Source organism: Podarcis gaigeae (genome assembly GCF_964106915.1).
Source record: "Podarcis gaigeae genome assembly, chromosome: 2".
Taxonomy (NCBI): Eukaryota; Metazoa; Chordata; class Lepidosauria; order Squamata; family Lacertidae; genus Podarcis; species Podarcis gaigeae.
Window position 1 is genome coordinate 126,141,896 of NC_139679.1, and position 17,490 is coordinate 126,159,385.

The window sequence follows — 17,490 nt, forward strand, 5'->3', positions numbered from 1 at the left end:
CTGACTAAACCTTTGCCAGCAAGAGCTGTTTGGCAGGGGAAGAGACTCCCTTGAGAGGGGGTGATGGGCTGTTGTAACGGGGACCCCTTGCGCCCCGGCCCTGCCTCCCCCCCCCGTCGGGAAATGGGGTGAGACTGACCGGACCCCCCTCTCCCGGCAAGGGATTAAAAGAGATGAAGGGGGGGCATGTCCCCTTCCTGCCCCGGAGGGCTTTTTCCCAGGTGGGGCGGGGTCTCCTTCCCTGCCGCCTCCGGGGATCGAACCCGGGGCTTTCTCAGGAGAGAAACAGGAAAACGGAGCTGGTTTGGGAGGAGGAGAATTTGTGTCTTCTGGGAGGGAGGGGCCACTCATTCCTGCCCCCCCGTCAGTGAGCTCCGCTTCCTAGAGAGGCAGGGAGGGGGTCAAGGGGGAGGGGAGGGGCCTGATCCACCTTCCCGGAAGAGGAGCAGCTCTGCGGAGGAGGAGGAGGAGGGAAAAGAGGGGCGAAATATATCTATATCTTGGGGGGGGGGAGAAGGAGGCGCTTTTCCTCCCCCTGAATCTGCAAACAGGGCAGCTGGGAAGGGGGGCAGGATTTGGGGCTGGGGGAAAAAGGAAAGTGGGGGATTCCTCCCCCTCCCTTCTGGGGATCCGGCGAGCAGGGGAGGGGCTGGTTTAGGAGAAAGGAACCCCTCCCCCCGAGGGGGCGCCTCCTTGGAGATCCCCCGAGAAAGGAAATCGGAATAGCAGAGCGAGCGATGGAAGCGGAGGGACAGAGAGGACAAAGAGGTAGAGCTGTAGGGCGGGGAGGGGAAGGGGGCAGAGACCCCCCCAACAACAACAGAGGCTCCGATGCATGCAATCCGGCTGGAGATCGGGGCCCCTCCTTTCGCAGGGATTGCATTGCACGCCCCCCCCCCGAGATCAGCCTTCCTGCCTTTTACTATGGGAAATGCGGCGGGGGGGGGGGGCTTCCTGCAGAGGGAGCACCGACAGGGTTTGCATTGCAAGAGCTCCTTTGCAGCGCAAGGAGATGCTCAGCTGTCAAGAGATGCTCAACTCCCCTGCCCCCCCCTTGGGCGCCTTTGGGGCAATAGAAATGGGAGGCCCCCCCAGGGCTGGGACTTGAACCCCCTGGCAGGAATCCCTGGGGCGCTGCGATTCTGGCTTGGTGGGTCCCCTTTGGAGGGAGAGTGGGGAGTCCATGGAAGGGTTAATGGGGGCGAGAGAGGCCTGGATGGAGGACCCCCCCCCCCGTCTCCCTCCTGGGATGGGGAGAGATTTGGCAGGAAGGCTGAGCCGGCCAGGGGGGCCTCGGGGCAAAGGGGACCCTGGGGGGGGCGGAGGGAGGAAGGGAGCATCCCTGGGGAGGGATCGAAGCCATCTTGGAGAAAGAGAGAGGGCCTGGGGGGCCGCCTGCCTTGACTTCTCCCTCCTGCCCAGGAATCTGCCAGGACTAGACCAGGGAGAGATCCCTGAGCAGGAGCCCCGATCCAGCCACCCTCTCCTCCCCTGAAGCTCAGTCCTTGCCCTGCCTCAGGTCCCAGATCAGGAGCTGCGGGGGGCTGGGGGCTGTGAGAGCGAGTCCAACCATGGGGGGAAAGAGGAAGCCCCCTTTATCATCCCCCCCTTTGAGGCTTCCCTCTGGGCAACTCCAGTCTCCCCCACATGCCTGTGTTTCTGTGCAGAAGCATCTAAAGGGCTCCCCCCCCCCCCAGACACCTGGGCCCAACTCCTTCTCACCTGGTTTCCATTATTCCCACTATATCAGGACTCTTAAATCTGTGGAGTTTAAGAGATTGAGAAGATTGCTATGTAAATGGGTGGGTTCCTGTGTCCCCCCCCCCTTATTTTTATTAAACCTATTAGTCTCTTTCTCTTGCCCAGGGCAGCCCAAAGTGACTTACAACCAGTTGTTGTTGTTGTGTCCTGTGTTCCCCCCCCCCTTTATTTTTATTAAACCTATTAGTCTCTTTCTCTTGCCAGGGCAGCCCAAAGTGTTGTTGTTGTTTTGTTCCACGGTGACGCTCCAAGGCCTTCTTTGTCGTGTTTCCTGTATTTTGGGGGAAGAGAGAAGGCTGTTCTCAGGGCCTGCTCCACAATAAGGGAAACTGAGGCAGCCCCCTCAAGCAGCAGGTGCAGGGAGGGGCAAGGAGGGGACGGAGCTGAGTCCCATTTGGCCAGCCCTGATTTAACCCTCTATCCTCTCATCCAGTGGAAAGTGCTGTCCCATTGCCAGTGTCCCAGACACAATGCAGCCGCCTCAGGAAGTCAGTGGTGCAGGATGATTTGGGAATGTGAGCAGTTGGTGGGACTGTATCAGGAAGATGTTGGAGATCATGGAGGAAGGAGAAATGAAAGCGTTTTCAGGGGAGGGGGAAGATGGAGAAAGTGTGTCCCACCAGATAAGACTCCCATCCTCCCTGGCCATGGGCCATCCTTGCTTGGGCAGGTGGTACTTTGATTCCAACCACATCTGGAGGGCCAGAGGTGCCTCAACTCAGCATAGAAGGTTCCTCTAGGGCTCAGTGTTACTTGGGAGTTGGTGGAACTGGATCTTAAGGGTTCTTGAGACATTACCAAGGGATTGTGATTGGCATCCAGACCCTAACACTATAAAGCCAAGGTGTCCCCACTGAGCAGTTTATCAACCCTGCCGCCCCCTGGGGAAGACCTTCTGAAGGAAATGGTTTGCCCCCAAAGTTCGTTCCTTCCTTCCTTCCTTCCTTCCTTCCTTCCTTCCTTCCTTCCTTCCTCCGCTGCTGCCCACACTAAAGGAATGTCTGGATGAAATCCCAGGGATGCTTGGCTCCTATTACAAAGAGATCCAGTTGATATTCTAGAAAAAAGTGTGGCTAAGATCCTGAGTCACAATCGTGGCTGAGAAATACAGCCAGGGAATATGAAACTGATTTGAAGATTGGTTTCTTCTTTACACGTTGTTGTTGTTGTTGTTGTTGTTGTTATTTTACATTCAGCTGTACACACCACTGGTTTCATCTTCTTTCTTTTCTTTCCAACAATCAGTGTTATTCACCTTTAATACTCACCTTTTTCAGTGTCTCACAGATTTTTATCTTGTGATCTTCAGATGAAGAGAGGTATAACAATTTAATAAATAATTCCCAGTTGGAGCAGAGCTAGAATATCCAGAAGCCCTTGGCCACCCACAACAAAGGAGGAAGAACAGTGAGAGAGGCCTGGACAGGGAATCTCCACTAAGATAAGCCAGTGTCAGGAGGCGGGTGCGAGACCTGATGGCATATAATTATTATAAATCATAATTGGGGTGGGTGTCTCAATCTGGCCTTCCCAGCGGTCAGTCTCCAGCTTCTTTCCTTCTGCATCTCCAGCTCTCTCCATTCAAGAATGCAAGGCTGAGAGATGGAGGTCCAACCCCAAGAACATTCTCCAACTGAGCACTCCTTCAACCGACCACAAGCACCAAGCCTTGTCACTAGACTTATATATGGGTCTCCCAAAATGGTCAGTATGCACCTCCTGAGGCCAAAGGGAGTGTGCAGGTGATTAATAAAAATCTAGAGGTCGAAGGGGACAGAATGTGGCCCAAGGGGTGGAGGATTACAGTGCAGCAGATGAAGAACTTCATGATGACTTTAGGATCCTAATTAATATTGGCCAGGTTCATGGAACTTAGAGCAGCTCCCGTTCCTGTGAGAAACCACTTTTTATAAAACGTAAACCCCACAGTTCAACCGTATTCTAAGATAATGCTGCTTCATTAATGATTAATGTAACTGTTATAAGGGGTTACTTGTTCGTAAGTTGACGTTACTGCTGGGCAGATTGCCTGGCTAACTTTGCCTCGGCTGACAGCCTTTCACTCCGTGGCCGTTCAGTCGCTTGCAGAATCCGTCAGTGGGCGTTTCTTGAACCTCTTCCAGCAAAGAAGTTGTTTGACGCCAAGTCTCCGCCTACTCCCCCTGCGCGGAAGTCTTCTGCGCAGGGAAGGAGTGGGCAGAGGCGTGGCCGTGCTCTCCCCACTAGTTTTGGGCGAAGAGTCTTTGAGACCCCTCTCCGAATCTATCTCATGAAACTTTCCCATTTTAAAGTTGAAAATATTCAACTGAGCGACCACCTACCGTTGGTCGCCACAATGATTATAGACTGGACCCCAGATGGAGACAGACATCCAACACATTTGATTGCGAATTCAGTACTGCAAGTCAAAAGTGTAAAATGGTCCGAACTACAGGCTCAAAAATTCTCAGCATATTTCCAACAAGGACTATAACAAGCATATTCAGGCTTAACTGAGGATTATCATGATTATGACCAAACTCTGACTATTCTCGAATCTGTCGGAAGATCTAACGTCTTTTTTTCTCTGTCCCGATGCATAAAATAAATCGAACACAAAGGAAGAGAGGTGCATTGTGGTTCAACAGTGCTTGTAAACAGGCTAGACAACTTCTTGTTAACATCTACAAAGAGTACAAAGCCTCTGGGGCAACGGTCTTGCCAAAAGAATATTTCCAAGCAAAATCGGCCTACAAGCAAATTCAAAAGGGTGCCAGACTGGAATGGCAAGTGAACCAGTGGCGGGCAATTATAGAAGCCTCATAATCACGGAACTCCAGACAATTTTGGCTCCTGGTAAATAAAAGAACTAAAAGATACCCTTTAACTATTATTCCCGCCCCGGTTTGGGAATCTTATTTAAAAAATTACTTTGCCACAACTGACTGTATCGTTAACACAAGAGACGGATTTCAAGATCAACTTCCCCTCTGGCCCCCCGCCGTTCCGGAAGACATCCATGACTTGATCGTCAACCTCAAAACAGGGAAAGCGCCTGGGCCAGACCTGATCCCGGCAGAAGCTATAAAATACCACGCGGACTGGTGGGCCAAGGTCCTGGCGACCATCTTCGATGCAGTTAACAACTCTGGAATGATCCCGGAAGTATGGAAGGACGCTGTTATTGTTCCAATCCACAAAAAGGGCTCACCAGATGACCCGGGGAATTACAGAAATATCAGTCTGCTCTCAATAGTGGGGAAACTGTATGCCCGCTTCCTACTGAACAGACTTATCCAATGGGCCGAAGAGAAAAAATTAATTGGGCCCGAACAAGCTGGATTCCGCCCAAAACAGTCAACAATCAATCATATTCTAATTTTACAACATCTTGCCTGGAAATATTCCACCCCAAAGGGTGGCCAACTCTGTGTGGCATTCATTGACCTAAAGGCAGCATTCGATAGTATCCCCAGGAGCATCCTCTGGGAAAAACTCACCCGCTGGGGCATCCACTCCTGTTCAATTTGTTCATAAGCGACATGAGGACTCCCCTAATAGAGGCTCAAGAAAGGATGCATGCACCCCGCCTAGCACTTTATCGCTGCCCCTTGTTACTATATGCGGATGACTCAGTCATTCTTTTTCTAGAGTAGGTCTCAGGAGGGCCTTAAAATTTTTTGGATCATACTGTAACGCAAACTCCCTTACAATTAATTATGGAAAATCTAAGATCCTGATTTTCTCAAAGAGCCGGAAACTCCATAATTGGAGAATTGATGGGAGAGTCATTGAACAAGTCTACAGATTCCAATATTTGGGAGTTTGGTTACAACATAACCTTAGATGGAAGGCCCATGTAGCCTATGTTACAAATAGAGCCAAAGCTATCTCCTTGGCAATTCTTCTTCACCGATGGGGCCCTTCATATCCCATCAGCGCTGAAAGTCTTCAAGGCCAAGGTCATCCCGACAATTGCTTGTGCCATCTCTATTTGGGGGGCTTTTGTCAACCTATCTCACCTGGAGGTCATTCAAAATCAGTTTTTAAGAGGGATATTGAAACTGCCCAACTGTGTAAGTAATACAGCATTACGCATGGAACTTAATATTATATCCCTGGAAAATGCTCTGTGGAAGCACATACTTTGTTACTGGTTATCTCTATGGCACAATCTCCCAAACTTGTACTTGATACAATGTATGTGGAGAGATGATTTCCAGAGCCCATGGGTAAAAAATTTACAGCTGAAAATTATGGCAATGGGAATCTCCCCATCCAAATTACTAGAGCAGGACATAGTCCCAGCTAAAAGATCAGTAACCTGTAAGCTAGAGGAGATGGACTTGCAGCAGAAAATGGTCTTGGGCAATGGTACCTGCTCACCTCTAAATCTTGGTTTATTACCCCTCTTAAGGCTCCCAAACTATTTGAATTCCTTAACTTCTTCAGCTCATAGATATGCCTTTGTAAAGTCAAGATTCAACACCTTCCCATCGAACGTGCTGAGAAATAGATTCTCCAATGGACAGATATCGCTCTTATGTGATTGTAATTGTGGGGCACCAGAATCGTTACATCACATAATTTTTGACTGTGCTCTGCACTTACCGGCCAGGAGCAAGTTTCTTGCTCAATATCTTAAGGGAATTGCCGATGATACAATTGAAGCCAAACTGAGATATCTACTAATTGACGATGATCCCCTAAGATCACTCATGGTTGCCAGATTCTTGATCAACGTCCTATCCCTAAAGAAGAGAAACGGTCTCCTGTATGGCTCGGATAACCCCTTTAAACCATGATCTATGTTTTAGGTGATATCACCATTGTTTTAAACCATGATCTATGTTTTAAGCGATATCACCATTGATATCCGTGATTAATTTATGAGCAGAGGGCGATGTATAGGTTACAAATTTATTGTAATGTATGATGGTCGTCCTTGTTTTTGTTTTGCTTTGGTTCCTGCTTGTCTTTTGTAAGTTTAGGCCAGGGGTCTGCAACCTTTAAGACAAAAAGAGCCACTTGGACCCGTTTCCGAAGGAAAAAAACCTGGGAGCCGCAAAACTCGTCATTATAAAAATAACTTTTTTGTCACTTTTTTATTATTTCTTTGTTTGACCCCTCAGAATTACTCCTCCTCATAGAAATAAACGTTAAATTAACAAGTTACCTTTGTGTGTGTGTGTGTTCTTCACTCCCCTTCGAAACAGTGACCAGCGTACATGCCCCCTTTCAATGCAGTGACCAGCGTACATGCCCCTTACAATATAGTGGGCGGGCGGGAAGGTGACGTTGGGACGGTGCGTGACTAACGCACGCACCACCCCCATGCAACGTCACAGCCAGTACAGCGCCCGCCACAGTGGGGAGTGTTGGGGCGCACAGTGCTCCTCCTCCCCTCGTTAGTATCCGCCCCGGAGCCGCAGCAAAGGTGTAAAAGAGCCACATGCGGCTCCGGAGCCGCGGGTTGCAGACCCCTGGTTTAGGCGATTTTAAATTTGGAGGTCTAAGTATAATATGTTGGTATGGGAAACTGTCGTGTAACGGGCCAATGGCTGTAATAAAGATCAATCCAATCCAATCCAATCCCTCTCCGAATCCTCCATCTCCCTCCCTTCTCTACTGGTGTTGCGCTGAATTCCTTCCCTCTGCTGGTCCCCTCTCCTGCATCGCTCGGGAACCTTGCCTCCACCTCTCTTTCCGATGTCAGTTCCCTGACATCCACCTCCCTTCCAGGACCCCCTCCACCCCCGGCCCAACCCTGTGACTTAACTTCGTCTCCTTCTTCAGCCGACGATGCAGGGAATCCCTGGAAGGAGCTGCCGTCATCCCCCGAGGACTCAAACCCCGCTTCCCACCCGCTCCGATCTCTTCGCGCGGGACAGGCTTCCCAGTCCGATTCCTCCTCCTCTGACGCTTCTCCCCCTTCCTATTCGGAAGCAGGAAAACCCACAAAATCCTCTTCCTCGTCTGTGGTCCCAAATTGCTCCTCCCAGAATCTCTCTATTGGTTTGGGTTTACCCGGATACCTGTCGTGGAACTGCTCCACAAGATATCCATCATCGATCGCCCCCGCGGGAACCCACGTGTTTTCTGACTCGGGTTCTCCCTCCCAAGCTACCAAGTACTCCACCTGCCACCCCCGCCATCTTGAATCTAGGATTTCTACCGCTTGGTTGTGGTGTTCCCTCTCCTCTACCTGCGGGTGTGTGGTGACTTCTCTCTCTCCCCCCTGGAACTCCCGTTTCCCCCGTACGGTGAGAGTAGGGACCTATGAAACACCGGGTGTATTTTCATGCTGTCTGGCAACTTGAGCTTGAATGCCACGGGGTTCACTTGCTGTGTTACCTCAAAGGGTCTCAGCCGCTTTGGCCGTAGCTTCTTGCACCCTCCCTTGAAGGGTAGCCCTTGGGTAGACAACCACACCCGGTCTCCCACCCTTATGGTCTCCCTTTCCCGGCGGCGCTTGTCTGCTTGCCTCTTGTAAACTTCCTTGGCCCTTTCCAAGTTCATCTTAAGTTGCTGGTGCAGGGCCTCCATTTCTTCCATAAACTGTTCTGCCACAGGCATGCTCCACTCTTCCTCCCCCCTCCCCGGGAAGGCCCTGGGGTGACACCCATAATTGGCCATGAACGGGCTCATTCCCGTGGACACATGCTCAGTGTTATTGTATGCAAATTCAGCCAGCGCTAGTCTCTCTACCCAATCGTTCTCTCTCATTGATGTAGCAGCGTAGGTATTGCTGTAAAATACTGTTCGCTCTCTCTGCTTGCCCATTGGTTTCCGGATGTCTCGCCGTCGAGAACCCCACCTCCACCTGCAGCAAGTGCATGAGCTTCCTCCAGAACCGCGAAGTAAATTGTTTCCCGCGATCTGATATGACCCTCAAGGGAGCTCCATGCAGCCTGAAGATGTGATCAACAAACAACCTGGCTGTTTCCTCTGCCATTACTGCATGCGAGCAAGCTATGAAATGGCACATTTTGGTTAGCAGATCCACTACTACCATGACTGCTGTCTTCCCTCTAGACTTGGGCAAATCTGTCATAAAATCGATGGATACCACCTCCCAGGGTCTTCCCGGCGTGGGTAAGGGTTCCAGCAACCTTGCGGGGGCAGCCCTCTCCCCTTTAGCCCTTTGGCAGCGGTCACACCCCTGTACATACTCTCGTACATCTTCCGTTGCCCTTGGCCACCAGAACTGCCTGGTAACCAGCAACATGGTTTTGTGCTGACCAAAGTGCCCCGCCGTTGGGTTGTCGTGGACCTGTTTGAGCACCCTTCCCCTCAAGGTCTCCCCTGGTACGTACATCGCCCCCTTGTAGTACAGTAGCCCTTCCCTTTCCTCAAAGCCTCCCTGGTTTTCCCTCGCTTCCCGGAGTTCCCTGATTCTTGTTTGAGCGAATTCGTCGTTGCGAATCAGCTCGGCTAGTTCTCGTTTCCCAACCAACGCTCCCCCACACACCCATCGTTCCTCTGGGAATACGTGTCTGACTTCCGGTGGTCCCTCTCCTTCCGTGTACTCCGGCTTCTGGGATAGAGCGTCTGCTCTTACGTTCTCCTCTCCCGGGACGTACCGGATCTCGAAGACGAACTTGGAGAACTCCTGTGCCCATCGAATCTGTCTCTGGTTGAGAACTCAAGCCGTTCTCCAGTATTCCAAGTTCTTGTGATCCGTGCACACCTGGATCTTGTGCTGGGCCCCTATTAGCAGATGTCTCCATTGCCGAAAGGCTGCATAAATCGCAAGCAGTTCGCGATCATACACCGTGTAGTTTTGTTCCGACTTGCTTAGTTTCCGCGAGAAAAAGGCGCACGGTCTCCAGCTTTGCTGGACCCCCCCCCCCGGCTGCAACAACACCTCTCCGATGGCCTGGTCTGATGCATCTGTCTCCAGCCTCATTGGCTTCTGCAGATCCACGTGCAGGAGTTGCTCCTCCGAAGCGAACGCCTTCTTCAGTCTTTCGAAGGATTGTTGGGCACTTTCTGTCTAGGCAAACTTCTTTTTGCTACTGAGACAGTCCGTGATGGGTGCGGTCAAGTGGGCGAAGTTCTTGATGAACTTCTGGTAGAAGTTGCTGAACCTGAGGAACCTCTGCACATCCTTCCGTGTTTTGGGGGTCTTCCATTCCAGCACCGCCTGCACCTTGCTGGGGTCCATAGCTAGGCCCCTGTCCGACAACTTGTACCCCAGAAATTCAACTTCTCTGGCGTGAAATTGGCACTTCTCCAGCTTGACCCACAACTGGTGCTTCTGCAGTCTCTTTAGCGCTTCCCTGACATCCTTTACATGCTGTTTCTCATTGTCCGAATAGATTAGGACGTTGTCCAGAAAGGCTACGCAGTTCTTGTACAGCAGGGAACCCAACACATGGTGCATGAAGGCTTGAAAACAGGCTGAGCCTGACTGTAATCCAAATGGCATAACTAAGTACTCAAAGGCTCCCAGGGGGTGAACATGGTGGTTTTCCATTCGTCCCCCTCCCTCATCCTAATCAAATTGTACGCTCCTCTGAGGTCCAGCTTGGTGAAGATTTTCCCCTTCCTCACCCGTGTTAAAATGTCATCAATTCTGGGCATTGGGAAGTTTTCGGGTAAACAAATCCTGCGTCCACTCAGGCTTCCCTGCGTTGCCTCTGCTTTGAAGCTGACCCGGCAGGAGAGCAGAGTAGCAGCAGCGGTCCTGCGTCCGTGTGAGATGAGAGAGGGATAAACCAAGTCCAAAGACAGATCGGTTCTTATCTCTAGAAGCGTTTATTTACAAGCCATAAATCAGTCTCATTCCATCGGAGCTTTCTGGCATCTCCGTGCTTCCAAAAGCACACACACGCAGCCTCTGAGCCTGAGCTGTTTCTCCGACAGAAGCGAAAGCAAGTCTGAACACTGACGCACTTCTCTGCGTCAAGCTCCTCCCAGATACAGGACACCACGGAGTTTTAACCCTGTCAGTTCCAAACTCCACAGGAAGGTCACGGGTTCTGATACAAGGTTCAAGGCCCTATAATCTACGACTAATCTGGGCTGATTAGTGTGTTTTTTGTCCACAAAGAACACCGGACTGCCCCCCACCGCCTTTGATTCTCTTATGAAACCTCTTTTCAGGTTCTTGTCAATAAAATCCCGCAACTCCTGCATCTCCCGGTCCAACATGGCATACAGCTTACCCACCGGCAGCTGAGCCCCTGGGAGTAAGTTGATTTGGCAGTCAAAGGGCCTATGGGGTGGTAGCCTGTCCGCCTCCTTCTCGCTGAAGACCTCCTGCAGGTCAGCATACTGTGGTGGCACCTCTCCTCTTGGCTCCACTGCCATTCCCGCCACCCTGGCCACCGTCATCCTTGGCTTTCGCCCCCCTAGACAGTGTTCCAAACAGTGACCGTCCGCTCATGCCAAGCCACTACTGGATCATGTAGTGCTAGCCAGCTCATGCCTAATATTATTGGGGGTCCCGCCAGTGTGGCCACGTGAAAGGCAATGGTTTCCGTGTGCCTGGAAACCCTCATTCTCATTGGTGGGGTCTGATGTGTCACCTCCCCTCCCAGCAGTTCCCTGCCATCTATCGTTGTGACTTGGAGGGGGAAATCCAGGGGCAGTAGGTGGAGTTGGTGCTCTAGAGCGAAGTCCTTGCTGAAGAAATTGCAGGAGCTGCCTGAATCCAGCAGTCCCTTCACCTTGACTGGGTGTCCGTTTTGGAGTTCTAGCACCACCTCTATGGCTATTGCTGCCTTGGGGGGGTCTGGTTGGGGCACTTCTATTAGTTGCTGGCCTGGCTGCTGTGCCCGCTGATTGGCAGCCAAGCGTTGGCATTTCCCTGCACCTTCTCCTCTTCCCCCTCCTCCTCACCACCAGCGGCTCCCACCATCCCTTGCCAAGCCTTTCTTTGTGGACAGGCCCTGGCAAAATGTCCTGGCCGTTGGCAGAGGAAACACTTCCTGGTGCCTTTCCAATCCTTTCCCTCCCTCTTGCATCCTTCACTGGAGTTTGAAACCTCACGCGCGCGCTCTCCATCGATTTCCATTGGCTCAACTGGCTGGGAAGGCTGCCTTGGCATTTCAGGAATGCGGTAGTCAAGGCAACGCTCTCCTCTCCCCTCCCGCTTCTCCAAAGCGCGCACTTCCTGTCTCACTCCTATCGCAAGCACAGCTTTCGTCAATTCATCCATCGACTGCAGGCGGGGCGCGCGGGAAAGCTCGTCCTTCACAGTTGGAGACAACCCCTCCTCAAACAGCATTTGTATGGGTGGAGAATCTAGGTCCCACTCCAGCCGGTGTATCAACATCGCAAAATGGGACCAGTAGTCTCTAACTGATAGGTTCCCCTGCTTGCACCCCATCAGTTCCCGTCTGGTCACACTCTGTTCCACTTGGCTGTGATACATCGCGTCCAAAGCCTGAAAGAACTTCCGAAGGTCCTTCAAGGCAGCATTCTGCGTAGCCATTAGGGGCCTGACCCATTCACGCACCCCATCCTGCAGATGCCCCACGATGTATGCCACCCTCTCCCTGTCATCAGCAAAGTCATCATGCTGCAGTTCCAAAGCGTACTCTATTTCCGTTCGGAATGCGTTATAGTCCTGGGGCTTCCCCCCAAACTTGTGTACCAGTCCTGGCACCTTCCTTGCCACGGGGGTGGGTCTGACCTGTGCATCCTGAGCTCGCCTTTTATCCAGCCACGCCGTCAGTAGAGCCACACGCTGTTCCAAATCTCGGTTCCTCTCCACCAGATTTTGCACTCCAGCTGCTTGCTCCGCGGCGCCGGCTCCTCCAGTCTGACTCATGGTCTCCTGCCTGTGCACAAGTAACGTTATAAGGGGTTACTTGTGCGTAAGTTGCCGTTACTGCTGGGCAGATTGCCTGGTTAACCTTGCCTCGGCTGACAGCCTTTCACTCCGTGGCCGTTCAGTCGCTTGCAGAATCTGTCAGTGGGCGTTTCTTGAACCTCTTCCAGCAAAGAAGTTGTTTGACGTCAAGTCTCCGCCTACTCTCCCTGCGCTGAAATCTTCTGCGCAGGGAAGGAGTGGGCAGAGGCGTGGCCGTGCTCTCCCCACTAGTTTAGGGCGAAGAGTCTTGGAGACCCCTCTCCGAATCCTCCATCTCCCTACCTTCTCTATTGGTGTTGCGCTGAATTCCTTCCCCTCTGCTGGTCCCCTCTCCTGCATCGCTCGGGAGCCTTGCCTCCACCTCTCGCTCCAATGTCAGTTCCCTGACACTTAATTAAGGGTTAGGAAAGGCTGATGATGCATTACCAGTATTTAACATTATTTCATCTGTCTTTCCTAAAAATTTGGAACATATGGAGGACAGGAAAGAATGTACGAGACGTCAAAATAAGAGCAGGTGCTAATTGATGTGTGCAATATTCCTTTGTTCTCTTCCTAGGTTTCCTTTCCCCCCGCTGCTCCCTGTTGAAAGAAGACAATGGAGAAGGCAGTCAAAATTCTGGAGGGCCATGTCCAATGGGAATAACAAAGAAACCATATAAATTCATGGAATGTGAAAAGAGAGAGGAGAAACAATTTGAAAGTATGGAGTGTGGGAAGAGTTTCACTGACAGTGGAACACTTGGAAAACATCAACGGACTCACACAGGAGAGAAACCATTTAAATGCATGGAGTGTGGAAAAAGCTTTGGTTGGAGTTCAAACCTTCGTATACATAAACACACTCACACGGGGGAGAAACCATATAAATGTAAGGAGTGTGGAAAGAGCTTCAATCAGAGTGGAAGCCTTAGAATCCATCAACGGATTCACACAGGGGAGAAACCATTTAAATGTATGGAGTGTGGAAAGAGCTTCAGTCAGATTGGAAACCTTAGAAACCATCAACGAACCCACACAGGGGACAAACCATTTAAATGTATGGAGTGTGGAAAGAGCTTCAGCGATAGTGGAACATTTAGAAAACATCAACAGACACACACGGGCAAGAAACCATTCAAATGCATGGAATGTGGAAAGAGCTTCAGTCAGAGGGGAAGCCTTAGAATCCATCAACGGATTCACACAGGGGAGAAACCATTTAAATGTTTGGAGTGTGGAAAGAGTTTCAGTACGAATAGAAGACTGAATATTCATCATAAAACTCACACTGGGGAAGAACCGTTTAAATGTATGCTGTGTGATAAGAGCTTCACTGAGAGTAGAACACTTAGAATCCATCATCGAATTCACACAGGGGAAAAACCATATAAATGTATGGAGTGTGGAAAGAGCTTCACCGATAGTGGAACATTTAGAAAACATCAATGGACTCACACAGGGGAGAAACCATTTGAATGTATGGAATGTGGAAAGAGCTTTCTTGATGGTACAGCACTTAGAATCCATCAACGGACTCACACAGGGGAAAAACCATTTGAATGTATGGAATGTGGAAAGAGCTTCACTTCTAATGGAGCAATAAGAAGACATCAACGGACTCACACAGGGGAAAAACCATTTGAATGTAAGGAGTGTGGAAAGAGCTTCACTTCTAGTGGAGCAGTAAAAAGACATCAATGGACTCACTCAAGGGAAAAACCATTAAAATGCATGGAATGTGGAAAGAGTTTTATTGAGAGTAGAGAACTGAGAACCCATTATCAAACTCATACTGGCGAGAAACCATTTAAATGCACTGAGTGCGGAAAGAGCTTCAATCGCAGTGGAACACTTAGAAAACATCAATGGACTCACACAGGGGAGAAACCATTTAAATGCATGGAATGTGGAAAGAGCTTTATTGATGGTACAGCACTTAGTATCCATCATCAAACTCACACAGGGGAAAAACCATTTGAATGTATGGAGTGTGGAAAAAGCTTCACTTGTAGTGGAACACTTAGAATCCATCAACGAACTCACACAGGGGAGAAACCATTTAAATGCATGGAATGTGGAAAGAGCTTCAATAGAAGTGGACACCTTAGCAAACACCATCGAACTCACAGAGCGAAAACAACTTACTTAAATGGAGTGTAGATAGCTCTTCAGTCCTGATGTTCTTACAAAACATCAATGGACTCACAAGGAGGAGAAGCTTTAAGAGTTGAAACCCAACAATCTACCAACAAACTGAAAAAGCAGAAATGATTTGAATGGAAGGAGTGTGGGAAGTTCTTCTATTACTTTATATGTATATAATTTTATATGCAATTTATTTTTATATGGAATTTATTTACAAATTGCTACATACTTTACAGATACACAATTATTTCATACTTGACTTCCTCTCCATGGTTTCCCCATAGAATTTTTACACCTTACCTTTTCCACAGCATAGCAACATCACCTACCATTAAAAACCACTAAGTCTCTCTATCATGGCCCATTCTTTCTTCATGGACAGCACTTAAAAATTCAGCCGCTATTAAAGTAATTTGATCATCGCTGTCCGTCAGCAGGTCCTGAACAGTTGGTTGTGTAAACACCTGTCTATTAAATTTTAGGGCCTCAAATAATTGTCTTCTGGCATAACTGCCAAAATCACAGGAAAAGAATATATGCTCTAAAGTATTGGGTTCCTGTTTTCTGCATTTGCAGAGACGCTCTAATTCTGGAATAGCTAAGTATCTTCCTCTCACTACCACCGAGGGAAACATGTTAAATCTGGCCAACATAAACAGGCCATCTTTGTTTCTTCCCTATGTACATAAAAAAAATCCCTTCCAGGAATTCTCAACTAAAGGGAATTGAATTCTTCTTGAGCGTATCAGCCAGAAACTTATAGCTGGTTCTTTTCTTCAGCAATTTTGAGCATTGTAATCAGTTTTTCTGGTAGTGTGGTTGGAGTTCTTCATCTTGAGTTTCATAAAATCAATCAAACTCCTGGTAGTTTATTTGCTTTTGCATAAGCTGATTTCACTCTGAAAGCAAGAATCTCCATCAAGTCGGTTTTTTCTTTCTTTCTCCTCTTGTTTCTCCTTCTCTACTTTGGTTGAGGGTGTCTTCCTCGTCTGACCCATAGTCAAGTTCTTGTTAACACCCAACATTTTTATAGCTTTCCACTTTTGGCAGAGTGCTCCGATGTTCCAGTAACCCCAGAGCCTTATGGGGGGGCCTATACCCACACTCTCTCTCCCACCCCCATGGCACCTGCAGTAAAGTTAGTACTTTGCTCAAGCGGAGAGTGAGGCCTTGTGGGAAACCAGCAAGAATTATGGGAACTAGGTCCTGTTGCTTTAACCCATAGACCCGTTGGCTCCAAGGGCGTGAAAGGTTTACTATGGGAGAGGAATTCTCTGGGTAATGTGAAGGGTTGACACCTGTGAGGGAAGTTATGGATATCCAGCCGGTGATGTTATCTCCCTGTTAATTGCCCAAAGGAGGTGCATCTGCATAAGCGCCAAGAAAGGGAGGAAACATCTTTGATCTAGGCTCTGGAGTCTTAATTGGCCCAGCTGTCAGAAGTTAAAATTATTAGCCCACAAGCTGGTCATTGGAGAATTCAAATGTAACCAAGAGTGGTGATTGGGCCTGGGGGATCGGATTCCACGTGCAAATTAGGGATGAAAGATCTTGAGAATGGCGGGGAAGGTGTGCTCTGCAGTCTGCAAAATCGCCTGGCTGCTGCTGATGTTCCACCTAAGCAGCCGTTCTTTTGTGATGAAGATTTTCTAAGACCTCTGAATGCGGATCTCTGAAGGACTCTGAACTATCCTATCTTTGCCTTAGAGTGTAGAAGTGAGTATCAGCTAGCTATATTTTGCAACGTTTTTAATTTCTCTTTACTTGTAATCTACCAAAAGATGTGCCTGCTTTTTAGCATGTTCTTTATGTTTTAAAATAAATTTTAAGCAAGAAACTTTCTCTTGTATTGTGTGTGCCTATCTGGGGGAATAGCTAAATCCAACGCCTAGCTTCTTGGTTGCGCCTTACTAAAGAATTTCTGCCTGCAAGCTTGTGGAAGCAACTTGTAGTTTGGGGTTAACCGGTAACAAAGAAGCACGGCCGTCTCCCTTGAGCTGTGGCTTAGGGTAACCCTGGGACAAGGGAGTGGTGGCAGCCTTACCAGTTCTGTTTCATCCTGTTTCTGAAAAGGTAAAAGGGTCTGCCAGCCTTGCTCCAGAAACCTGGTCTGGCCGGAGAGCAAAGACAGGTGAGGGAGGGGCTAATGGTTGGGGACCAGTTGACCACAGGACCCGATCTGCTGCGGAGGGTGCATGGCAGGCGACTGAACTCCGATGCGACAACCTGGAAGTCCCAGAGCGGTGCATCAGTTAGAATGGGATGCTTAAGAAACCTCTACAGATTCTCAAAGGGGAGAAGAAAACCTTTAGATGTATGGAGTGTTTGACATATTTCTATGAGTGCTCACTTTCCTTCCCATCAATGAACTCAGATAATGGGAAATCAGTCTTAAATGCATGGAGTGCATGTGAAGTTCAGGTATTTGTATATAAAGTTGTATAGACTTTAAAGAAATGAAGGTCATGTCTCACAAGTATTGTATAATAATAATATTTTTTATTCGTTTTTTATTAATAATATTCAAATATAAAGGATTTCATGCTCCCCAATGCTGATCTTATGTTTGGTATATGAGCGTGAGAAAGGAAGACTGTCTTATCTCTCTTCCAGTTTGAGACTGTGAAACTACTTTCACTTTTACGTCGTACTGTTTTGTTGTTGGAGCTGATGAGAATGGATGCCATTATGCATATGTATGTAAATATATTCCAGAAAGACATTTACTTCTGCTTCATTGACTATGAAAAAGCCTTTGACTGTGTCGACCACAGCAAACTATGGCAAGTTCTTAAAGAAAT

General features: G+C 49.0%; 1 protein-coding gene and 1 long non-coding RNA gene across 3 annotated transcripts in view; one reads left to right on the plus strand and one right to left on the minus strand.

Moving 5' to 3' along the window:
• LOC310838151 overlaps positions 1-17,490 on the minus strand; it is an 83,717-nt gene that overhangs the window by 18,280 nt on the left and 47,947 nt on the right. The window lies entirely within an intron of this gene.
• Positions 659-16,526, plus strand: LOC310837595 (uncharacterized protein). Of its 2 annotated transcripts, none has more exons than XM_083724437.1 (2): positions 659-768; positions 13,122-16,526. In XM_083724437.1, exons 1-2 carry the CDS (start codon positions 738-740, stop codon positions 14,702-14,704), a joined length of 1,614 nt encoding a protein of 537 aa, XP_083580563.1. In that variant the 5' UTR covers positions 659-737; the 3' UTR covers positions 14,705-16,526. The 2 variants fall into 2 exon arrangements, with proteins under 2 accessions (XP_083580563.1, XP_083580564.1); XM_083724438.1 differs by lacking the exon at positions 659-768 and adding an exon at positions 2,816-3,465.